The 25819-nt window shown below is 43.6% G+C and overlaps 1 protein-coding gene across 1 annotated transcript; it reads left to right on the top strand.

Moving 5' to 3' along the window:
* Positions 1 to 1763: 1763 nt before the first annotated feature.
* On the top strand, positions 1764 to 25819 carry scamp1 (secretory carrier membrane protein 1). Its single transcript, XM_063210778.1, has 9 exons — positions 1764 to 1948; positions 6130 to 6207; positions 8384 to 8503; positions 9446 to 9557; positions 10240 to 10368; positions 12834 to 12993; positions 14549 to 14650; positions 21119 to 21236; positions 22441 to 25819. The coding sequence occupies exons 1-9, from the start codon at positions 1892 to 1894 to the stop codon at positions 22579 to 22581; spliced, it is 1017 nt and encodes a 338-aa protein (XP_063066848.1). The 5' UTR covers positions 1764 to 1891; the 3' UTR covers positions 22582 to 25819.

The raw sequence follows: 25819 nt of genomic DNA, 5'->3' as shown, positions 1-25819 counted from the left end.
AAATCAATTATAACTCCCAAAGCATACATAGTGTCCAAGTTCTGGAACCCCAAAATGGCAAGACTCTTCATCACGCTTTTCACAAATTCAGTTTTAAGGCTTAATATAGCCAAAAATAATCAAGGCATACCATTTGTAAGTACATCATCTGGTAGACGGGGTCATATTGAGGGGCCATGGTGATTTTTAGGCCTGTACCTTCCTTGAAACTAAAACCAGAGGTGTCAAAATCTGCTTGTAAATTTTGTATGCAATTCACAGGCTAGAAAAGTGGGCATGGCACCCCAACTTTGGAGGGCTTCATCTCTGCAACCGTTGGACGTAGGGTGCTAATACTTGGTATTCTTTCAATTGACATCAAAAGGTACCTGTATGTGAGATATCGGGTAAATTGGAGACGGTCATGTGGGGAGATTCTAGGGAATCATGTGAATTGACATGGAATAACCCACCTCAAACATTACCGGTTCGACTCCCGACCCGCAAGGTTGGTGGTGGGGCGGGGATTAACCAGTGCTCTCCCCCATCCTCCTCCATGACTGAAGTACCCTGAGCATGATGCCGTAGCGCCGCACTGCTCCCTTGGGGCGCTGTTGAGGGCTGCCCCCTTGCACGGGTGAGGCATAAACGCAATTTCGTTGTGTGCAGTGTTCACTTGAGTGCTGTGTCACAATGATAATGGGAGTTGGAGTTTCCCAATTGGGCTTTAAAGATTAAAGGTAATGAGGGATACATGAAAAACTGTATTGTGTGATATTCAAGTCACATTCCTGGTTTGTGATCTGTTGCTTTCCTGTCCTGGCAGTTGGGCAGGGTGGAGGATAGGCGTTGAGCAGGGTCGGGGAACCTTTTCCCTTCAAAGGGCCACTTCAAATGCTATAAAGCCCTCCAAGGGCCGTACTATGAACACAAACATCAGACCCCACCTTAACTACGTCCCCTGAAATACCACTTGTATTGCACATGTAATTTCTAAGACTGCTTTACAAAACATATTTCACATTTCATGTGAAAGTGCATAACATTGAAATTATATCAGGGGCCGGATAAGACAGCTTCAGGGCCCTCGAGACAAAGTTTCCCCACCCATGGCATAGAGGGACAAACAACACTCTTCAAACAGGCCTCACATGAAAACATCAAGCAATAGATTACACACACACACACACACACACACACACACACACACACACACACACACACACACACACACACACACACACACACACACACACACACACACACACACACACTTCAATAAATGGTACAATCATGACCTACCGGAAAACCCAAAACAGGCCTAGGCCTACCACAAAATAAATAAATAAATATTTGTAATTATAAAATTTAATTTATATTGTATTAGTAATTATATTTAATTTCAGTTTATTATAATGAAACAAATACATATAAATAACAACTAAACCAAATAACAACTGAAACAAATAAATAAGCCTAGTGTGATTAGGCCCTCTAGCCCACAGTAAATTAATAGACCTACCCCCAGTGGTTCAAGCAAGGCAGTGTTTTGAAAAAGGATATTTTCAGCGTGAGCTTCGACAGATGATGTTGTCTAAAGGAAAACTATTGCAAGTATTAACAGATATGTTTAAGTAGTGCGTTTCATTGTATCCACGAGTCGATACACATGAACTGTTTATGGTCGCACAATTTCTAGTAGTCGTAGCCTAGGATGAAAAAGCTTGCAGATGATTCGATGAGGTGTATGATCCAAGCCAAACATCACTTCCGATCCTGCCATTTTGCAGAGAAGCCGAGAGAAACCTGAAGCTTACCACCAGTTTTGGTGTAAGGTGAACGAGAAGGCTGTGTGCTGTCAGCCGAAAGGCTAGCTCGAAAACTTAACTCAGTAGTTAACGTTTAGGTGAGGATGTCGGATTTTGACAGCAACCCATTTGCGGACCCCGACTTCAGCAACCCCTTTCAGGTGAGTTTCGGAAATTCTGGCCACGGTGGATGGGCTGCCTCCCTCTGTAACGTTAGCTATCGTAGGCTACGGTTGTTAGCCGACTAGCGGGTCTGATTGGAGTCAGCTGCGTTTGTCAAAGTACGTCAATGACAACTAGTTGGTGCCAGGACAGTTTTGGTCTTGGTTTATGTCAAATTCATTTTCCAATGTCAGGCTGGCCTGAGCTAGGTTGCTCTTGACGCCATGACTTCATTTCCAGGGGACCGTCGCTACGCATCGTTTGGAATGTTAACAAGCAGCTGGCTGTCAGACATCTAAACATCTGATAGTTGTCAGATAGCTAACCTTGCCCTGCTTTGTTATTCGATGTTAGTCCTTCACGGCTTCTTTTGACTATCTCTTATGCAAATAGTACGTTTATAGCCACTGTGAAATGAACCATTTTTGGAAACGATATGACAGGAAAGCTGTCTTAATGCGATAGCCTCAAACAGGACAAGTTGTGCAAGTGATGCAAATGTCATGGAATCGAGACAATAGGCTATTCTCAAAGCCGTGTCCATGTTAGAAATGTTGTGGATTGTTTTTGATGGGCCGAATGTATTAATGTCTTTCATTATAATACAAACAGGCACTGGTTTATTCTGGTGGTAATTCGACTAGCCAGTGGTCCGCTTAGCCCCGCAATGTAAACGGGTTTCCGGTGTCGCTGGCTGCTGCTGCTGGTGAAATCGGTTCCGTTATTTTAGCAACAATCATGCTTCCGGCAATTGCGGAAACTTATGGGATTATTTGAAGAATAAAAGTGCAATGTCCATTAAAAGGAGAGTGAGCCTTAACACAAATATGCATCGCTTCTTTGCCAAGAAACCTAGCCTCGTGTTGTTGTAACTATATTAACTTGTTGGCATCAGAGTCCAAGCTTCCCTGAGTCGCTGCACAGAACAGCATTATTCTGGTTTGTGTCTGTGTGCTTTGTTAGTCTTTGATAGTCTATCAGATTTTGTCTCAGCCATTTGCAAAACTGCAAGCGAAATGTTCACACACATTCTGCACGTGGTGGAAAGGTGTAAAAAAGATGCTCAATGCATCAAAAATGTATTAAGGCTGGCTGCATGAATTGAAGACACCTGCAAACCTCACTCGAGCTGTGGTACACTGTGGTACCCTGGACGATTTTAGGGGTGGAACGGAAGCAATCTTGACAAGTGTCTCGTGTGACTCACCATCTTTTGCACTCCACACCATCGACATTCTCTTCAATACGCAAGATGTCATGAAGAAATCAATAACTTGTCATTTGTACTGTAGCCCCATCTAGTGAGAAATGAAGTATCAAAGTGGCACCTCGCCTTCAAGCATCAGTGTGGATAGTGTAGTGTGTTTACATATGTTGACTTGTATGATCTATAATCTACCCATCCCATTGAGGGGATGAATTATGTATAGTCATGAGGAAAATCTGATCATTTTAGACGAATCCAACAGCATCTCCTCATGTATAGTGTCCTATGAAGAATACAGCATTTCACAAATCAGGTTTTTATTACTTGCTGTTGTGAAGAAAAGTGGTGTTCGACTGACATCTAATCAGGGTGTAGTGTATGGTTTGGACTCTGGGAGACTCAACAGGTTTGAACATTATTAGTCATTTTCAGATCAGTGACCGCTCCTTTCCGGGTGATGGCTGGTTCTTCATTACATTACATTTAGCTGACGCTTGTATACAAAGCTACAGTTACAGGGTATTGGTTACAGGCCCTGGAGCAGTGTGGGGTTAGGTGCCTTGCTCAAGGGCACCTCAACCATGGAGTGTGGTAGGGAGTAGACACTAGGAGTGCGTTGCAATATGCGACCTTGCCTCCTCCACTTGCTTCTCGTCATGATGACATCACTGACAACAGCATTATATTTCAATATCTTGCAAAAGCTCAATTGTAGAGTCCCTTTTCTCATTTGCAATTGGGATGGTGAATGAAAAACAGTCCCTCAAAAGTTGTTGTGGCTAGGCTGACAGCTGGGAAACTTTATCGTTTTCTCCACGGAGGAGGGGCCAGGAGGCGGGACGAGGAGACAAGTGCAAGTGGAGGAGGCAAGGTCGCATATTAAAACGCACTCTAGGTGGGATTCGAACCTGAAACCCTCTGATCTAGACCATCCCCTTAACCACTAGTTTACGGCCGGCTCCCCTATCATCCTGTTAAGTTTTCTCACTCTGTCAATATCAACCCCAAATACATCAGGCATTTTCACCAAGTAAGGCCTAATTGAACATAATTTGTCCATTTTCAGAAATGACTGCCTCAGAGTATAGTTTTCCTTCCCTCGCTACTTAATCTGGAGGTGATTCCTGATTACATTACATTGTTATTAATGTAATGTAATGTAATAATAATGTAATTCCTGGTCCCAGTGTAGGCTACAGTTGTTACGCTACATTTGTCAATAATAGCAGGCAGCACTAATGACAGCTGACTAACAAGAGTAACTTACTGCTATTAACTGTAACCCGACAGTTCAGGCACATCAGATTGTCTGTCCGTGGCTGTGGGTCAAAGACGTGCAAAATGGCATTGTCATTCAGTGTAACGGATGCCTTCTGCTGACTGTAACTGTAAAAAGCATGACTCTTATTGTTACAAGGAATTCATGAAAGCCTCGGCTGTCATCCATTCACTTGAAACAAGTTAAAAATCATGTTTTTTTGCAATTACAGTCGGCGGAAGGTGTCTGTAACACTGAATGACAAAGACGTCTTTGACCCCTATATCTAGTTGACCAGATACAGTGAAACATGTTGTCCTGCTGCTCCTTGATCTGATTGATATGATGTCATTGGGAGGCCTTGACCATATCAAATCAACTGCACGTGGCTACTGTTAGTGAGTGAGGCATTCTGGGTTTGAAAGTGATCATAGACCAGTGTTTCTCAAACTTTTTCAGACCGAGGACCACTTTGTCTCCCCAAACCTGTTCAGGGAACATCTGTAAACTGAATTGATAGTTGACGGGTGCCGATTTGACACTGCTGATGCAGATCACTTACAATTTATTCACATTTATTTATTGTGGTGAAAATAAGACTTCAGCCATGTTAAGCTTTGTAATTATATGTCACAAATATAGCCTACAGTGTCTGGAAAAGTAGAAATCCCCTCGCGGACCACCTGAGCTCCGAAGGCGGACCACACTTTGAGAATCACTGTCATAGACGGATAAGAAACGGTGTCAGACATTCCTGACAGTTCCAAGGGTATGTGTCACATGACCTTAAAAAAAAACAAGAATTCTGCTGCCGCAAGAGGCTGGTGAGGAATATCTGACAGCCGGGTGTAAATTGGTTTCTCACAGTTGCATCAAACAGGCTCATGCATGACTCGCGCATACTGATGTGACGTCCTGACGTCCTGACGTCCTGATTGGTTTAAGGCTCATTGCTCTGCTCAGGTCTGTTGTCCAACTTAACGTTAACTCCCACCACTGCAGAGGTCTCGGTGCATCACACACACACACACACACACACACACACACACACACACACACACACACACACACACACACACACACACACACACACACACACCGTAGCACATGACTGATGTTTTATCTGTGATGAAGAATGCACAAGCAGAACGTCAGCTGTGTCGTTGGATGAAGTAAGATTAGATTTGGGTTCAGTTTCATGGCTTTGTATTTTGTAAAAGTTGCCCCTGCATGAATGTAATCTAGGGTGTTCTTGTGAATAGGCAACCATAAGTCAAACTTTCCTGTTAAAGCAGGTTTTTTGACTGTGTTGTGGATTTTGTAGGGGTTTGTATGAAGAACCAAATGGGTTTACATGACTTAAAAATGTATCTTCAATTAACTCCACCAAAGGCACTGGGGCCACCCTACTGTGCTATCAGCCTCCCGCAACATAAGCAGCGGGGCGTACATCAGCACTGTGGGGGTGTTGACAGGGAGCGAGGCGGTGACCAATTAGAGAGAGAGAGAGAGAGAGAGAGAGAGAGAGAGAGAGAGAGCAGGAGAGAGAGACGCACAGAGCGGCAGAGAGAGAAATAGAGAAAGAGAGAGAGAAGAGAGAGAGAGACGAAGAGGAGAGAGAGAGAGAGAGAGAGAGAGAGTCCAGTTATGTAAAAACAAACTAATTGCCTGCATTGCTTTCATACATGGCTCTTCATCATCGTTCCCCTCTACAGGATCCCTCGGTGACACAAGTAACGCGAAATGCTCCTCCCGGCCTGGAAGAGTATAACCCATTTACAGAAGCCAAGCCGGTGAGCCTACACCACATCACATTTGTCTATAGTCGAATGCTTAAATGTTCTGTCGTGTGTTTGACTGCTTTGACTGCTTGTTCTGTTGTTGTTTGGCTGCTCTGCTTGTGTTTGTTGTGTTTGTGCATGTGTTGAATGCTTGTGTTGTGTTTAGGGATGCAAATTATCGATTAATTCATTAATCATTAGTTGATAGCCTTATCGATCGACTTACGATTAATTGATAAGCGGCATTTCCCCCCGAAATCTCAATGTTTCTCAGGAAAAAAAATTACTAAATCTAAAAATCTTAATTAAAAATTGAGATAAAATGCCACATTTAAATTAATTCTATTTTAATTCTTTAATCCAAAGGTGATTTAAATATTCCCACTATTCATACCCCTCTTCACACACACTCTTCACATGCCCATTGCACCTGGGTCTCTTGTCAGTTGAATTGTCGATTAATTGCGATTATTTTTTTTAAAATCGATTAATGCATTGATCGATTAAAGTTGATTAATCGATTAATCATTTGCATCCCTAGTTGTGTTGTTTATATTTAATGATTGTGTAGTGTGATTGTGTTGTTTGATTGTGGGGTGAATGCTTGTGCTGTGTCTTTGCTTGTGCTGTCAACTGGCCGCTTGCTGAATGTGTGGGTTGTGTCGGTGTTGAATGTTTGTGCTGTTTGCCTGTTGAATGGTGTGGTGTTTATGTGCATGCTTTTGTCTCGTTTGTTTTTTTTTAATTGATTTTGCTCCGATTGTGTGTTTTATCGCATTTATTTAAACGCTGAATGTTTGTATTGTTTGTTGTGACTACGCGCCTTTGTGTGCAGTGTGTTGAATGCTTGTCTTGTCTTGTGTGTGTGTGTGTGTGTGTGTGTGTGTGTGTGTGTGTGTGTGTGTGTGTGTGCGTGCGTGTGTGTGTGTGTGTGTGTGTTTTGACTGCTTTTGTTGTGTTTGAGTATATTGACTGCTAGTCTCCCCAGACAGCCTCCCTTTTTGGGTGTTGGACAATAAAATGTGAATCAAATCTTAATTTAATCTAATCTCACACAATCGATGTCTCAGACTTTAGTTAAGTGGACTAAACTGGTTTTGTGCGGCTGGCAGGTGTTTTCTGTGGTTTGAGAAAAGGGACTTTTGTTTACCAAAGGGACTATGTTTACCAATCATGTGGCTATACTGTATACATAGTTTTTTATCACCCAGTGAGCAGACAGAACATCTTCTGATTGGCTGAGCAAGAATAGAATACTTGTTTGGAATGCTGACAATATTTAAGTGAAAACCCTGTAGAAATCATGCGGATGACACCCTCATCATTCCAAACGAAGATTCTATGCGCGACTAAGTTTTATGCTTGCGACGGAGGCGCATTTAAATTGGCCGCTGGATTCTGGTGCAGTTGGCTTGGCAGTTGGCACACCTCCGTGGCCGCTATCCCGTAGCCTTCTTAAGACAGTTTAACGTATGTAGGCCTATTTTTAAATGGCTATTCATACATGGAAGATGAAAGAAAGCAGTTATGATCCTACATGGAGGAATTAAAGTTGAGTTGAACTAGAGTTTAAAAACCTTTTTGTGTACTAGTAGTAGTTGTAGGCAAAGCAATGTCTCCCATGCTACATTATGGAGGAAGGATGATGATGTGAAAGATGAGTTTAGCAGCCTTGTGTGTGGTCGTTGTAGAGACTCCAAAGAAGACGCGCACTGTGTCGAAACGTCAGTCATTATGTTTGCACCACAATAAAATTACTAAAAAGTATCTGAGTGCTCCAGTCATCCCTGGCCTAGTCTTTCTGAAGTGGACCAGTTTACTCTCCATTATCTACCGTCCTGGACCCCGTTTCTTGACAATGTCGTTGCTAACCAGTTAGCAACTTTATAAGTTGCCCATGGGAAATTGCATTGCAACCAAGTAAGTTGCTAACTCAGTTAGCAACGTTGCTGTCGAGAAATGCACCCCTGGACTGGAAGCACCAAGAAGGTTAGAGAGCGCAAGTGACTTCCCTTTTCCTTGAGTTTAACAGCCTTGTTGTGTTGTGTGTGTGTGTGTGTGTGTGTGTGTGTGTGTGTGTGTGTGTGTGTGTGTGTGTGTGTGTGTGTGTGTGTGTGTGTGTGTGTGTGTGTGTGTGTGTGTGTGTGTGTGTGTGTGTGTGTGTGTGTGGGTGGTTGTTGTGTTGTAGGGTCCACCGGGTGCTCTGAACAAAGCAGTGTCCCCCACCACCCCCAACACGCAGCCCGCCATCATGAAGCCCACCGAGGAACCCCCCACCTACTCCCAAGCCCAGCAGCAGCAGACACAGGTACGTACACACACACACACACACACACACACACACACACACACACACACACACACACACACACACACACACACACACACACACACACACACACACACACACACACGCACACGCACGCACGCACACACGCACACACACACACACACACACACAGACACAGGTACACACATACACACAGAGACACACACGCACACACACGCAGACACACACACACAGGTACACAGTATGATATGATATGAGATATGATATTATATTGTATTCTAGGAGCAGGTGCGTGCCCAGGCTATATTACATTATATTATTGTATAGTATACTGTAGTATATTATATTATATTATATTATACTATACTATATTATATTATATTATGATATTAACATATTATATTATTATGGTATATTCTAGGAGCCCAGGCTATATTGTATTGTATTATATATTAATATTAGTATTATGTTGTATTGTGTTGTATTCTAATGTATTGTATTGTACTGTATTGTATTGTATGTTATACTGTAGGAGCAGGTGTGTGCCCAGGCTATAATATATTATATATTATGTAATTTATGTCCTATAGGAGCAGGTGCGTGCCCAGGCTATATTGTATTATAATATATTACATATTATATTATTATATTATATTATATATTATGTTATCTTATATCCTATAGGAGCAGGTGCGTGCCCAGGCTATATTGTATTATAATATATTACATATTATCTTATTATATTATATTATATATTATGTTATCTTATATCCTATAGGAGCAGGTGCGTGCCAAGGCTATATTGTATTATAATATATTACATATTATATTATTATATTATATATTATGTAATTTATGTCCTATAGGAGCAGGTGCGTGCCCAGGCTATATTGTATTATAATATATTACATATTATATTATTATATTATATTATATATTATGTTATCTTATATCCTATAGGAGCAGGTGCGTGCCCAGGCTGACCTGCTAAGGAGGCAGGAGGAGCTGGAGAGGAAGGCAGCCGAGCTGGACAGGAGGGAGAGGGAGATGCAGTCCCTTAGCGCCTCCGGAGGTACTGTACGCCACGCACACACACACACACACACACGCACACACGCACACACGCACACAGACACACACACAGACAGACAGACAGACACAGACAGTATGCTTACATATCCAAGAAATGCAGACCCTTTTTTTATTTTTTTATTTTTATTTTTTTGCAACTGTTGAGCCAGCAGGCTGTGGTGTCATGGCCGCCATGCGTGGAGTTTTCCCTGGGTACATTAAGACAAGTACACAAAGACAAGTATGACAACACAATAAAGTAATCAACATAAGTACAAATGACAAAAAAATTAGATAATAGAATAATTCTTGTTTAATTTATTTTCATTTTAAGAGGTGGAAGGCGCCCAGGAGAACAGTCTTTATGGTTTGGGGTTGGTAGAAAAAACTAAGGAGCTGTTGTAGAATCTTAACTCATTCAGAAAAATAGATAGAAGAGGCTTGATTTTGCTGTATTTACATTTGTGTATTTAGCTAGTCATTGTAACAAGTACAACAAAATTGAAAATTCCTTGTTGAATGCATCTACAATTAAACTCTAGGATGTGTCAGCTCTCACAGTAAAGGACATTATATTCTATTATGTTCTATTCTATTCTGTTCTGTTGTGTTCTAACTAAACATCTCCAGCCTCAGACAATGTTCTAATAGTAATTTCCTTCCTTTCCCCTCTCTACTCCCAGGAAGGAAAAACAATTGGCCGCCCCTCCCCGAGAAGTTTCCCGTGGGCCCGTGCTTCTACCACGACATCACCGTGGACATTCCAGTGGAGTTCCAGAAGACCGTCAAGATCATGTACTACTTATGGATGTGTGAGTCTCAGACGCACGCGCACACACACACACACACACACACACACACACACACACACACACACACACACACACACACACACACACACACACACACACACACACACACACACACACACACACACACACACACACACACACGCGCACACGCACACGCACACACACACACTTGGATTCAACAAGCACAAAGCATTACATTATTACATTACATTACATTACATTTAGCAGACGCTTTTGGGCATTCAAGCAAGTACAGAGTGAGGGGTCAGTACAGAGCACAGCAGTATATGAGTAATGCAGAACAGATAGAGGGGCAGACCAATCAAATTAAGTATAATGCAGGTTAGTTAGGGCCCATAATTAGAGGTGAGTAGAGTTACCGGTCCTAATGTTAGAGAGACTGGATTATACTCTTATGCCGTGCACAGACCAGGGGTGAATTTCTCGAAACCAAAGTTGCTTACTACATTAGCTACTTCGTTGCTTTCAATGCATTTTCCCATTGGCAACTACCGAAGTTGCTAACAGGCTAACAACTTCCCTTTTGAGAAACTCACCCCAGGAGCGAACGGAGCGAACGAAGCGACGGAAGTCATTATTTCTCTATGGAGGGCACGCGACCTGCGCTACCAAAGCGAATTCGCCAGGAGCGAAGCTTCTTGAGCGACCAGAGCAAATATTGACGATTAAACTCAATCTAATCGTAGGCGAATTCGCTCTGACGCTGTTCGGCGAAAACCAATCGGAACGTTCATATCTCCGAATGTCCCAGGCTGTCAAACCAGAGACGTTATGTGATTAGCTGAATGTAACATGTCAACGCTGCGTCTGGAGCGAGTACAGCGAATTCAAGGCGAAACTTCTTCTGCTACCCACGCTACCAGGCAGCGTAGTTCGCTCTTGTTCTGGACACGGCATTAGAATCCCTGGTTATGCAGGGAGGGGAAGCTCTCTCAAAGCAATCCATACAGGACAACACTAGGACAAACACTGCCAGACAACATGATGTCAAAAGGATGATTGCAGACACACACACATACACGCACAGACACACACAACAGGCATGGGGCGAACGAACCATATGCATCATCCGGGTGGAAATAAGATCCCTCCTCATCCCCGCGGGGCTCTTTCAGATGGCCTCATGAATTATAGATGGAGTCAGATGTCGCCTTCAGTGTTTGCTGCCGTTGTCGCTGTAGCCAAGAGCACGAAGAGCACGCACGTAAACACGGGACCATGGAGGGGGGAGTGGGGGGTGGGTGCCCGGGGCTCAGTGGCAGCCCGCCCCTCAGGCCCCCCTCTGGGGGGGAGAGAAGAAACCACTCGCCCGCCCCCCATGTGAGAAAAGTGGGACATCCATCCAGCACCATATAGAAGAGATGGCTTCTCTAGTCTAGGAATGATGCCACTTGGCATACTTAAAGTTAGCCATGAAGCAGTGGCCTTATTTGTCAGTGTGTGCATGATGCCAATGTACAGCATTTCAGTTTCACTTACATATCCACGAAATGCAGTCCCTTAGTGCCTAGAATATCCCCAATATCTTTTTATTTATCATTGTGCAAACTTGAGGATCCCTTGTTCATTGAAGCAATAAATAATTAAAATATAAGGAGGCCCACACAGACTTTTCATGCCTCTACAATCAGTTATTATATAAGTGCTACTATACCATTTGAATGCATCTACAATTAATAAAGATGACTTTTAATGTCAGTATATAGAAGTGATGGCTTCTCTAGTCTAGGAATGATGCCACTTGGCATACTTAAAGTTAGCCATGAAGCAGTGGCCTTATTTGTCAGTGTGTGTGTAGTGTACCAATGTACAGCATTTCTGTAATTGTGAACCAGTATGGTACCAATGTACAGTATTTCTGTAATTGTGGACCAGTATGGTACCAATGTACAGCATTTCTGTGAGGATTCTCATTTATTCTGGTCATCATAGGCAACAGAGTTCAGTAGGCATGGCAACTGGACTTCTGTGCAGGTTGAAAATGCCTGCCCATGTGCTAGACTTTGTCAGTTCCAATTCTGATGTGGGAATCAGAAGTATTTATGTCGGTAGAGGACTTGTTTGGCTATCTCCTTTGTTACATGGTCAGGAAGGGCTTATGCGCAGATGTGATTTGGCCTGAGAGACATTAACGATGTCCAGCAACTTGTAGAAATATCAGAACACAGTGGATTGTTGTTCTAAACACTGTCTCCTAAGTACAAAGCAGCATTGATGTGAATGACTTGATTGAATACATTGATTTCCAACCCTTTTTTATTGTGCGTCCTCTTCCTCCTCCTCTCATCCTCTTCCTTCTCCTCCTCCACTCCTGTCCTCCTCTCATCCTCTTCCTTCTCCTCCTCCGCTTCCTCTTCCTCCTCCGCTTCCTCGTCGTCCTCCTCCTCCTCCTCTTCCTCCTCTTCTTCCTCCTCTTCCTCCTCCTCCTCTTCCTCCTACTGCAGTCCACACAGGAACTCTGTTTGCCAACATCTTTGGCTGCCTGTCCTGGTTCATCGTGGACACTGCGCGGGGGGTGGATTTTGGTCTGGCCATGCTCTGGTTCCTGCTCTTCACGCCCTGCTCCTTCGTCTGCTGGTATAGACCTCTCTATGGAGCCTTCAGGTGAGGGGACACCGCACAACAGGGGTTATTCCAACAACATGCTTTTTATTCATTTTGTATTTTATTTACTTTTTACTTTACTTACACCTACCACCCAACTTAAAGCATAGACCACGAACAAGTGCTCTCCGGTCATTTAAAGCCTGGGCCATCTTTTTCAGTTGTCCCCATGTATGCACAACAGGAGATTATTCCAAGAACATGCTTTTTATTAACTCAACACAGAGTTCCCTGTGTACAACCACTGTCCAGGTGCTGGTGATGTGCAGTCAGAGTAGTCTAAGTACAGGGAGGAAAAATCACCGTACACAGCACGGCACACTGGTCTTCTCTGCTGTTTTACTGGTCTTCGTTTCACTGTTGCTTCACTCATTGTTCACCAAACAAACTATCAGCAAAGAAGACCAGTGACAGATGCTTTTAAAAAAAATAATAATTTTGTATTGTATTTATTTTACATTTTATTTATTCTATTTAAAAAAAAACTGTCTGTACCTGATGGATAACACCTTAGCTCAGTGTGCAGCTAGCTCTCCGTAACCTGTTTGCTGATTAGTAGTTGGATGGCTTGTAGTGATCCCTAGAAGCACGCCATGCAAATCCACAAACTGAAGCGCCAGAACAGTCTCTGCTGAGCTCATGGCATTTCATGGCCTACATTTTATTTAATGACTAGGCCTTTATTAACACTGTTTTGGAGTAGACGTTGTAACTGAATTTGTATTATTATTATTTTTTAAGTTATAGTGCCTTTCTAAATAAAAAAAATCTAAGTGCTGTTCTAGTGTTCAAGGAGAATGAAGTCAGCATGCAGTTGTGTTGCTCTCTCTGGACTTCTCAGTACCTGGGCTAAAAGGGGCATGGCTTTCTTAACATAGTGTCCAAGTATCATTCTGAAAGTTATGCAGACAGCTTGCAACAGAGCAGTAACCAGGATCTCTGGAAAGGCATTGCAAAACAAATGGTGCGTCTTTGTGTACGTCAAGGGTAGTGTGAGCTAACCAGCTAGATGTCGAAATGGCTGGAAGTCTCCTTTAAGCTGTTGTTTGCCGAACGCCCACGGCATTAATGTGTTTGTTCTGAAACGACACCTCCCTCCTCTTATTACCCAAGCAGAGGAGGCAAAGCTTCCAGGAGGAGCTGTTAATGTTAGCGTATGTGCAACATAATTTGCCAACATGTGAATGTATCGTTGCCAAATTTTGCAGTATGGATTTTCACTCTCGTCCCATCCGGGTCCCAGAAAAAAAATCCCATCCCGGGCTGGAGTAAAAGAAAAGAGTCCCATCCTGTCCCATCTTGTAAGAATGTCTCCAAATCCTGCCCACTCCCACTCAAAATCATTCATTTTCGTCATTTTTATTCCCGCTCCTGCCAGCTCCCATTCATCTTTACTCCCGCCCGATCCCGTTCATCTTTAACATATTGACTCCCATCCCGCGGGAATCCTGCGGGACCCACGGGACCCACAGGAATTCCCGAAAAATGTCATCCTCTAGTCATAAACAATGTATTGACCCTAATGCTTGTGTGTTGTTTTTCTCCCTCTGCTCAGGAGTGACAGCTCGTTCCGCTTCTTCGTCTTCTTCTTCGTCTACATCTGCCAGTTTGGAGTTCACGTGCTGCAGGCCATTGGCATCACTGGCTGGGGGGCTAGGTAGGAGACACGCACACACGCCCACGCGCATGCACGCACGCACGCGCGCACACACACGCACGCGCACACACACACACACACACACACACACACACACACACAGGCACACACACACACACACACACACACACACACACACATTTAGAGGCACAGCTGTTGATTTTGTAAATAAATGGTATTCACAATACTGTACTTCTAGCATATGGGTGGCATGCAAACACCAAGGCGAGCGCCAGTGTGCTTTTGTGACTATCCCCATTTTTACCTGTGGACGCCTCAATTAGGTCCACATGAATAACAAGCCAAAACTGGCCTTAAGAAAGTAGCTTCTGTCCTGTGATGCCTATTACAGACACGTGGCACCACAAGAATGCTAGTGTTGAGACTTGGCAGGACCCGTGTAGTCAGGCCGTGGCCTTCTAGTGACAACACTTTCAGCATAGCTTCTAGTCAGGCCAGGAGCAATACAAATGTCATTTCTGAGCTCCGGAAAAATTGGGAACTCCTCCCACTTTGTTGGGAAGCATAAAACAAGTAGCAAACCAAAGGAGGCGGGTCAACCATGCATTTTAGGAAATGTTAATTGTTATGCTCTTGGTCAGACCAAGTCTCGAAGAGATTTGAACGTTGATAATAATCAGGCTAGTACCCATCAGAGGTGTGACCAAGTCACTAATGTGCAAGTCACAAGTAAGTCTCGAGTCTTTCCACTCAAGTCCGAGTCAAGTCACAAGTCAAGACACATCTGACCAAGTCAAGTCCAAGTCCAAGTCGTACCCCAGCCAAGTCAAGTCCAAGTCCAAGTCTCATTTTTTTTCAAGTCCTTAACAAGTCACAAAGGGATTTTCTATTTGCAATCACAATTTCGATCATACATTCATTAGTATAATAATGAGACCTGAGTTAAATGATGACAATTACTAAAACAGTTGCTGAGAAATCAGTCTAAACCAAACTACTGCTTGTGCTGTGTATGTAAAATGACATTTAATTTCATATTCTTTTCACATAAAAATACATTTCATGTGAATTTGTACTTAAACAAAGGAGCAACCATATGCCAAATATTTACTGTCCAGTGGGCAAATAGTCCTGTTTGCAAGAATGTGTGCGTATGTGTGTGTTTCCGTTCCATCATCTGATGGCATAAACCTATTCCACTACTCCACCCTGGTCTTGGTGGTGGGCCGGTCATATCTAGTCAAGGTTGTAAGTTATACAGACTCCAGCATCATAACGCTAAGTACAGGACTATGGTTAACATTTTCACTAGGAGCACAGGCAGGGCCGCTGACAGCTTTGGCTGGAAGGTTTTGTCAAGACATTAGGGGGGCATATTACACTTCCGACCTGAAAACGCGGATTCACACTTTCAGCGTACTATGTTTGAATTTACCCACAAAGGCCAAGGGTGAAAGTAGTAGCCTATTCATGTCTTACAGGTGCTACCCCCGCCCCCACCCCCTCTCTTTACTGTAGTGTAACACTCGACTAATGTAAACATTTTGGTTTGGCTTTAAAAGACGCCATTTTCCCTAAGGTACCATATTAAGCTCACCATTCTCATCAAGATATGACATACAGCAGGGGTAATCAATTTCTTTAAAAAAAAAAAATTGAGCCCAGTGTGTGCGTGCGTGCGTGCGTGCGTGTGTGTGTGTGTGTGTGTGTGCGTATGGGGGGTGGGGCTACACATGTGAGACAGGATGATGAGTTAACAGCAAAGCTCAGCAGGCAGCCCTGTCTCAGCTGGTCCATGATGTTCACTTCATCCCATTATCTGTGAACCAAAAAGCTGAGCATTGACAGTGTCATAACTGTGAACCCACCAATGAACACATGCATGGTGCAGCACTAGGCTATTCTGCTGTAGGCTACGTGCCAACAGTATTTAGCCTATTAGACACTTGTCCATATGGGCTAAGAAATGAGGACAAAGTAGGCCTAGTTAGTTGGATTAAATTCCTGGTAAAGTAATGATGAATTTCCTGAATTCCCCCCTGGGCACCAATAAAGTTACTCTACTACTCTACTCTACTCTACTATTGTTGAAGCTGATATCGACATTGTCGCTTTCCCCATCACCAACCATTTTTACTGCGTCACAGTCCAAGTTAACTAGAACTTTGTTTGCACAGTCATTAATCCACGTCTTGTTAATTATAGTAGGCTACTAGACTATTCGCCAGCACGCTGTCAAATAAACATGGCGTTAGCGTTGCAGAATGTCAGTTATGTCAACGAGGCAACCTTGTTCTGCGCTTCTACAGTGTAGGAAGAAGGAAGGTGTGTAATGCCCTATCCAACATTTCGCTTTCATTTTTCCCGAACGAATATGCGCCTCGCGCCATGCTCTTGTCTCCGTGTTCTCCCCAATCGCCCTCTCCTCCCCCACAAAGGCACTTGTATGCTGTTCGTGCCTCTTCAAAAAGATTAAGTTCACTGTCCAGGTCATAGATTGTAGCCAAACAAAGTTCTGCTTCTATGTTTCCTAATTTTTGTTAATTTGGTGACAGGGTTACATCCCAGTTCTCCAGTGCTGGCGTCGTGTAGCTCTAACGTGTCATTTCCAAGCAGCGGTAATTGCGACTCCACACACTCCCCCAAAATACCAAACAAAGCATGTAGTTCGAACTGTGAGAAACATAAGATAAAGCGGTGTCGACACCACGACAAGGTTCGCGCGCGCAAGGATTGGGCTGGGAGCAGCACGCGAGAGAGAACATGCTTTTTATCCACGGGAGCCGACCCATGCCCATGTCTTGCGCTGCTCAGCAGTACTGCCGTGCAATACTAGAACGCAGTAACTCAAAATGGTCGAAAAAAAAATTATATCGGAAATCGGTTCTAAACTACCTCATTTGTCTTGTGTCCAAAAATGGTGGTCCAACACCGTCCCGTTTTGGAGAAAACTCATTTTGAAAGTGCAAAAATGACCCAAAAAAGGTTAAACAAAAACGCAGTAAATCGGCGAGTTACTGCTGCACGTTCCAATGGGACTGGTTTGGGAGTAGACAGTAATACAAGCTAAGAACGCAGTAACTCCTGCAGTAACTCCATTTTGTGGCAGTAATACCAGCCAAGAACGCAGTAACTCTGTTTTTTGTGGCAAAAAGACACATAAATGTTGTTTTTTTGGGGGTTTTTTTGTGTGCATTAAATTTCTATCCTAAACAAGCATTACCAGGAAGTGTCACCACCAATTTACCGACAACACAGTTGCCGCGCCATATGGAAAACTTTGAAGCCTTTTTTCTCAGTTTGCCGTTTTCAGAGTTACTGCGTTCTAAGATTGTAGGGCAGCAGTAGCTTGCAACCTCTACCTCGCATTACATTTAAATTTCACGATAGGCTGCATTAAAGATTGCGTTTGAACTGATGTGGCTGACATGGTAGTGTGTCAAGGCTGAGTTTTAAAACTTTCAAGGAACACGTATGGCATTATCTTACCATTTGACACATGGGACACTGCTACTCTGGTTTCAGCTGGCTGAGGCGGTATTCCAGGAATCAAAGATAGCCCTGATGTCCTTAGAAATGTTTCGATTCAAGTCATCGAACAACAAGCAGTGAGGTTCGGGGCGCATAGCTTGTTTATAGCCCTCAAGCGCAAGCTTCGCGGGAAGCATTGTTGCTTGCGCTTAGTTTCTTCAAAGTTTTTCCAATAGCCATGAAGTATTCCTCATCTCGCGCCTTGATCAATTATTTGACAATTTTGGTCGTTTGTCTTGTCTCTTTGCAAGACTGTCATGAATAGGCTATAGGCTAAAATATTTCCCTTTCCATTCCCCCAGCATCTAAAGTAGGCAACCGGTGGAGCTCTTTTGATGGATGCAAGACCAAGTGTTCTCTGCTCGTCTATTTTCGATTGCATGCTGGAAGACTAAGACATGTATAAACGTGTCTTTTGTATTGATTCTAATACTCAACCGATGGTGGCTGGTCAATGCAAATAATGTTACCGAGAGGTTACTCTTTCTAGACTGAGAAGCGCGAGCTTAACATGCATTTTCAGCGCGTGGAGTTGTGGTCGTGAAATAGCCCTGGGATATCAAGCCATAGTCTACGGACACATCCTGGGTTGGGGGAAACTTAAAAGCAGGCCATATTCGTAACGTTTACCTCGCCACATATCCATCATAACGTGGTTTTGTCCGCGATGGTGGAAATTATTCGCAAGGCTGCACTTCACTTTGGACTGACTCGCAAGCATAGTGTGTGGGAGCGGAACATAGCCTACTGTAACAGCCTTCGGGGGCTGAAGGCAAGCGCATTCATAAAAGAGAGGGAAAGCAAAACGGATAGGCGTACTCTTTTATAAAACAACAATATAGCCTATTAAGTCCTGTGGTTCGGTTATGTCAGCAGTGTGTGTTTTTTTTATTTCAACTGCTTAAATATCCTATGTTCAACAATCAATGTCCATCACCATTTAGCTAAATATTTAGACAGCTTGGTTCTCACTGAATTTCTGTCGTAAGCAAGGGGCGAGAGAGCGAGAGCTTCACGTGTGTAGCCTACAGACGCGTGTTGCACATCACGCCCCACCACACACACTTCCTACAACACTGATAGAAAATAGCCTATTTGTTGATCACACTGCAAACTTCCATAGTCTACCCTGTTAAGAATGCAAAAGGAGTTGGGGCAGAGAGGGAGATAAATTAACTTCCGCGATGGTTTAAAATGTAGGCTGTGTTTGTTCTGGAGACTCGCAAATGGTGTTTCACTGTTGCCGCTGGTCGCTGCGTCCGGGCCAGCCGCGTCCGGCCGCATCTGGCCGCCGCCAATGGCATAGCACCGCTTAGGACAATGACGTGATTCAAACAAAGAATGTGGGCGGGCTGTTACATTCTGAAAACAAGGGTTGGACTTGGACTTTTTTTTTAGACCCAACATGGCAAGTCACGCCAAGTCATTGAAAGTTACAACTGTCAAGTCCAAGTCGAGTCCCGAGTCAAAGGCGTGCAAGTCGAGTCGAGTCGCAAGTCCTTTCTGATCTTGAAATTTCAAGTCGCAAGTCTTCACACCGCTGACTCGAGTCAGACTCGAGTCCAAGTCACTGGACTCGAGTCCACATGTCTGGTACCCATGCACCCATGTGTAGAAAGCAAGGCGCCAACCAACCAAATCTCACACCAGCTGGATGAATAGTCCGAGATTTTGGTGTGGACCTGGCACACAGGACAATCTTTTGCATTTGTATATGGACAAAATGTCTTACTCTACACTGCTCTTGAGCATGACACGGGAGTGGATTTTCACTCCTGTCCCATCCCGGTCCCAGAAAGAAAATTCCATCCCGTCCCATCACGGACTGGAGTAAAAGAAACAAATCCCATCCCGTCCACTCCTGAAAAGAATGTTTCCCAATCCTTTCCACTCCCACTCAAAATCAATCCCACTCCTGTTTCGTCAAAAAACGAGGCTTTTTTAAATGAAAAAATCATAATCTATTTTTGGCATTCCCGCCCCCGTTCATTTTTAATCCTGCTCCTGCCCGCTCCCATTCGTCTTTATTCCCGCTCCTGCCCGCTCCTGTTCGTCTTTAAAATTTTGACTCCCATCCAGCGGGAATCCCACGGGACCCACAGGAATTCCTGAAAAATGCCATCCTCTACACTGCACAATACAGCACTGGCCTACAGAGGCAAAGTGTAGTAACTACACATTTAGTCAAAAAAATTGGGTTTAGTAGAGTGAAAATCTCTGCTAAGTATTCTATGTTATCCAGGCTTCACCCTCCTAGCGACACCTTAAGCGTTGCTTATTGTCAGCCCACGAGCAATGTAAACACTGTTTATGATCTCCGGAAAAACCCGGGTACTCCACCCGCTTTTGCAGGAAGCAATCAACTTTCAGCAGCTCCAACAGCCTTGGGTAGAGGCGTGTTCAAGGCAGTGACATGGTTTAAGCAGAGATGTTCTATTGGGACTAAGCAAATGTTTGGTTTAAACTTCGGCACAGCCTTTTCTGTCCTCCAGTAGCAAACCGAGGGAGGCGGGTCAATCATGCAATTTGGGAAACGTTAATGGTTATGCTTGAGGTCAGACCAAGTCTCGGAGAAATTAGAAAGTCGCTGATAATCAGACTATTTTATGCTTCTATGTTGTAGTGGCTGGATGTCCGTTAATTATGCTATGTTCCTATGCTAAGTATGCTATGTTTCTGTGTTAAGTACGCTATGTTTCTATGCTAAGTATGCTATGTTTCTGTGTTAAGTACGCTATGTTTCTATGCTAAGCTTGCTATGTTTCTATGCTAACTATGCTATGTTTCTATGCTAAGTATGCTATTTTTCTATGCTAAGTATACTATTTTTCTATGCTAAGTATGCTATGTTTCTATGCTAAGTATGTTATGATTCTATTCTAAGTATGCTATTTCTATGCTAAGCATGCTATGTTTCTATGCTAAGTATGCTATGTCTCTATGCTAAGTATGCTATGTTTCTGTGCTGTGGTGTAGTGGCTGGATCTCGGCCCTGACTGGCCTGAATAAGAGCATTCCTGTGGGCATCATCATGATCCTCATCGCAGCCCTCTTCACCGCCTCCGCTGTCATCTCCCTCATCATGTTCAAGAAGGTAAGGAACCTCTCCTTTTCTTTCCTTTCTCTTTTCTTTTCTTTTCTTTTCTTTTGGCGAGTTCTTTTTGTTTTTCTCTTCGTGCATGAACAATGTAAGATCTGTCAACACACGTAAGCTGCTGAAATGCAGATTTGTTTTATTTGTTCCGTTACTTATTAACTCTTATTTATTTAATTTTCTTTTTTCATTTGTCTCCGTTTATGTTAACACTGTTTATTGAAAGAACAAAAAAAACAAAAAAACAAAACAGCTGCAAGTTGAAACTAAGGTGCCCAGAAGGAAAGTATGTTGTTGTCAAAATAACTTGCAATTAAGTAATAATAAAAAAAGAAGGTAAGGAACAAGCGTGGGGACTAGGGTTGGCAACTGTCAATGACAAAAATATGGGACGCATTTACACGGGGGTCTGCCCTAGCTTCTTCTGTGAGGCGGGGGAGACACAAGTGTCTGCTACTGTAATGCAAGAGGAAAGGGGACTCGGCTCAACAGGCACTCTTTGTCACTTCACAGGCATGACCTGGTCTGCCCTTACTGGCTTGTAGAACACCATTTATTTACCAAGGAGGAGTGTGCTGTTGTCTTACCAGAAACACAGAGTCCTTTTATTTGAGTAAAAAACCCTGAGCAAATTCACAGCCCATGAAGGAAGTCCGCTTGCTGCAGGCTAGACAAATACCAGGATGAGCTGGTTTAGAAAAGCCTCAAACAGACGGCTGTAGTAGGTTGTGGTATTTTCACAGCAAGGGCAGTGCTACTTATTGCACTCAATGTAATATCTTTTAAGGCAGCTGATACATTTGCCCCCCTCTCTCTTAATCTGATAAAATTCAGCTAAGGAAGTTTAGAAGAGTTCCCATCTTTTTGTAGTTTGATTTGAATAAGTGACAGCTCCGCAGAGAAAGCAAAGCAGAGTAGAGTAGAATAAAGAAGGCAGGAAAGAAGGAAATGAATATGTCTCACAGCAAATATGTAATGTAATACTGTACATATTGCACAGGCCTTGTGGGTGCAGGTGCAGGTGCAGGTGCAGGTGCATGGCCTGTATGCCCATTAGATGTGTTGCACAAATGCAACGCTGTGCACGACCTTGCGTGTAACCTCTGTGTGTGCGTGTGTGTGTGTGTGTGTGTGTGTGTGCGTGCGTGCGTGTGTGTGCGTGTGTGTGCGTGTGTGTGTGTGTGTGCGTGTATGTGTCTTGCAGGTGCACGGCCTGTACCGCACCACCGGGGCGAGTTTCGAGAAGGCGCAGCAGGAGTTTGCGACGGGGGTGATGGCCAACAAGACCGTCCAGACGGCCGCCGCCAACGCCGCGTCCGGGGCCGCCCGCGCATCCTTCCAGTGAAACCAGCTGGCCGACCTGCCGGTCAGCCGGACGTCCAGCTGCCTGCCCATCTGAGTAGTGTGTCCCCTCTCTCTCTCTACTACAATCTCCTCCTCTCCTCCCCTCTCCTCTCCACGCTCCGATCCTAGTCCTCCTCCTCATCTTCCAAATGATTGTACCCATCAAAGGCCGGCACCTTTTCAGACCCATGTTCACGCCCATCAACTCAGCAGCGAATAAGAGTACGCGAGTAAGAGTACCCAAGCCTTCCGTACCGTGCGCCTTCAGTAGGCTACTACATATCAAGGCAGGACCTCTCTCTCTGCCCTGCCCTGCTCCTTTTCACACACGCTCAGCCACCTTACCCAGGCCTTATCCTCTCCTCTCCTCACCTCTCCTCTCCTCAACCCTGTAAAATGTATGTGTGCGTGAAGTGAATGCATGCGTAAATGCACTGAAGCAAGAAATCGACAGAACCTTTCTTTTGGCTTTCTGTATGACTGAGTTGGTCCTCTCCTTTCTCTGCCTTCTCTTCCCAGACCCCCTCCACATCCTCCGCACCCCCTCAAGTCAATGAATGAAGTGATGTCTGTTTCCACAGACAGACAGCAACACACTATACAGTGCAGGGGCCTATACTACAAAGCTGGTTCAGGAGTAAACCAGGTTAAGTTGAGAGGTAAATCATCTAATAGAAGAGCCTGGAGTCCTCCAGATGATTTGCCTCTTAACTTATCCCGGTTTACTCCTGAACCAGCTTTGTAGTATAGACCCCACGAGCTCAAACAGAATGTTTGTTATCATCGGTTATGATGAAGGTTGTGAAACCTTTTTGAAGGTTACTTACATTTTACACCTACCCCCCCAACCCACCCCCCTCCACCAAAAAAACCTGAAGTGTATTATTTTATTGCAATGTCCCTTCACCCTTCACCTTACCCCCCCAGCCCCGCTTGTCCGATTCCTGGAATGAGAACACTTGAGAAAGAAAATCACATCAAGAGAACAAGAAATATGATTCATCCCGTAAAAATCACACTCCCTGTTGTCAGGGATATACGTAACGTACACTCCACACTTGCATGACCGATAACGATGGACGTCAGCCTTCAAGTTCTTGCATTTGAGGAGTTTAGCCTAAAACGTAAAGCGTAAAACTTAAAGATTAAAGATGAAACACTTTAAGGTTGCTTTTGATTCCTATCTGCAGGCCATGCCGTTCTTTTCCACTGTAACGAGTCGAAAGAAACGAAAAGATGTTTTAGTTGTTTGCCATTGAACTGCTTTTCTCTTGTAGGGCAAGACTCAGTATTGATGAACAAAATGTTTGTGGCATACGTGTATGTGTGCGTGTGCGTGTGCGTGCGTGCGTGCGCTCATTGCTGAGTCGAGAGATGTTATAACCGTGTTGGGTTGGTCCTCACTCACTAATGGGTAGAAAATGAGACTTTGTGCTTTCCCTCATTTTCAAAACACATTATTATTGTTCTTCAACCAGATTGTGTTCTTTCTTCCTTTGTCTTTTTTTTCTTTCGTTCTTTTTTTTACCAGCCAGAGCTGATAGTTTAGTTGTTTTCCTATCTCTGCATTTTATTTTATTTTTTAAGTGAAATTTCAAAGGCATCAGTTTTCATCCTAGCTGACCAGTCAGGTTGTACGTATCTCAAGTCACTTCCATCTCATTAGAAGAGCTGTTGGAGGGTGATTGAAAAGAAGAACAACTGCTTCTGGTTCTTTCCTCAGAGCTAGGCGTCTTTACTAAGAGCTGTGCGCTTGTGTTGGCCATTTGATGAGTGGTGGTCATCGTTCAATCCAGGGATCTAAATTAACACCAGCCAACCGAACAAATGCTGGTGACATGCTTCAGTTTGGCTGGTAGAAAAGACCAACTTACTTACCACTTTGACCCCTTAGTTGAGTGTGTGTTTGGCTTGTAAAATTAACATCTAAAAACGATTTTGACGGGAAAAGTTAATTTAGAGCCCTGGTCCTATCCCCTTCCTCTTAGGCACTCTGTTGCAATCTTAGAGGAGTCAGACTCCAGACTGCTAAAGCACTGCTGCCGAAAGACGCTGACATTTCACCTCTTCATCATCATCATCATCATCACACAGAATCTTTTCCTCTTATTGTCTCCGACTAGCTCTGACTATAATTATTATAGTTTGTGCGTGCGTGTGTGTATGTGTGCGTGTGTCTCTTTGCATCTGGTGTGAGTGCAGAGATGAGCTGTGTGTGTGTGTGTGTGTGTGTGTGTGTGTGTGTGTGTGTGTGTGTGTGTGTGTGTGTGTGTGTGTGTGTGTGTGTGTGTGTGTGTGTGTGTGTGTGTGTGTGTGTGTGTGTGTGTGTGTGCGTGTTGATCTACAGTGAGTTCTTTTATAAATAAATTTCCACCAATTGCACCTGTATATGTTTCTACTGTTTTTTCTTTGTTGATTTTGTTTTTTGAAACTGCTTTTTTTCCTTCCTTCCTTTCTTCCTTCCTTTGCTAAGAATCACCAGAAAATCAAGACAACTGGCTGATGCCATGATGATGATCCTGTTTAACTGTGTTGCGATGCAATGAGTCGTTGCACATTAGCTTGTGCATTTTAATCAGTGGATACAAAGTAATGGTTATGTGGTTGAAACACTGAGAAGACGCTGAGGTGTAACCAGTGATGGGCAACCCGGATCCAGCAGCCAGAAATCCACTGCCACATGTTCCAAAAGACTTCCAAGGGGTGTTTCTCAAAGTGAAGTGTTCTTGCCTTGCTAAGTGCGAGTAACGCCCATGTTTTGCACGAGTATCCAATTATCAATTACTCTTAGAACTAGTTATTGGATACTTCTTAGTGAAATCTGTAAAAAAAAGGGGGTGTTAGCAAGGCTAGAACACTTCACTTGGAGAAATGCCCTTGGTTTTCTCTGTCCAATAAGGGCATCTGGGCAGGTAAAACCTGGTCATTTGGAATATGTGGAACTGGATTTCTGGCTTCTGAATGCAGGTGGCCCATCACTGGGGCTAACTTTCAGCTGGTCCTGTAATATTTCATGACTGTGGAGTCTGAAGTTATTTAAAATACATAAAAAAAGAAAAACCAACAAAAAAACAAATAAGGAATGTTTGTATATTTTGTAAAATTGTTGGCTGATTACCTGTCGTCCTGATCTGAGCTGTACTGTATAAGATGCACTCTTGTCTCATTCAGTTGCATGTTAAGTAGTTTGAGTTTTGTATATTTATTGTATTAACACAAAATAAAACTTAAAGTACACA

Source organism: Engraulis encrasicolus, chromosome 11, assembly GCF_034702125.1.
Source record: "Engraulis encrasicolus isolate BLACKSEA-1 chromosome 11, IST_EnEncr_1.0, whole genome shotgun sequence".
Classification (NCBI taxonomy): domain Eukaryota; kingdom Metazoa; phylum Chordata; class Actinopteri; order Clupeiformes; family Engraulidae; genus Engraulis; species Engraulis encrasicolus.
The sequence above is the reverse complement of the archived record's forward strand: the minus strand, read 5'-3'. Positions and strand labels throughout refer to the sequence as shown.

Excerpts from the sequence above, each read along its gene's own strand:
- scamp1 (XM_063210778.1), top strand. The coding sequence starts at position 1,892 with ATGTCGGATTTTGACAGCAACCCATTTGCGGACCCCGACTTCAGCAAC. Across the intron at positions 6,208-8,383 it reads CATTTACAGAAGCCAAGCCG|GGTCCACCGGGTGCTCTGAA; the intron begins GTGAGCCTACAC and ends GTTGTGTTGTAG. Across the intron at positions 12,994-14,548 it reads CCTCTCTATGGAGCCTTCAG|GAGTGACAGCTCGTTCCGCT; the intron begins GTGAGGGGACAC and ends CCCTCTGCTCAG.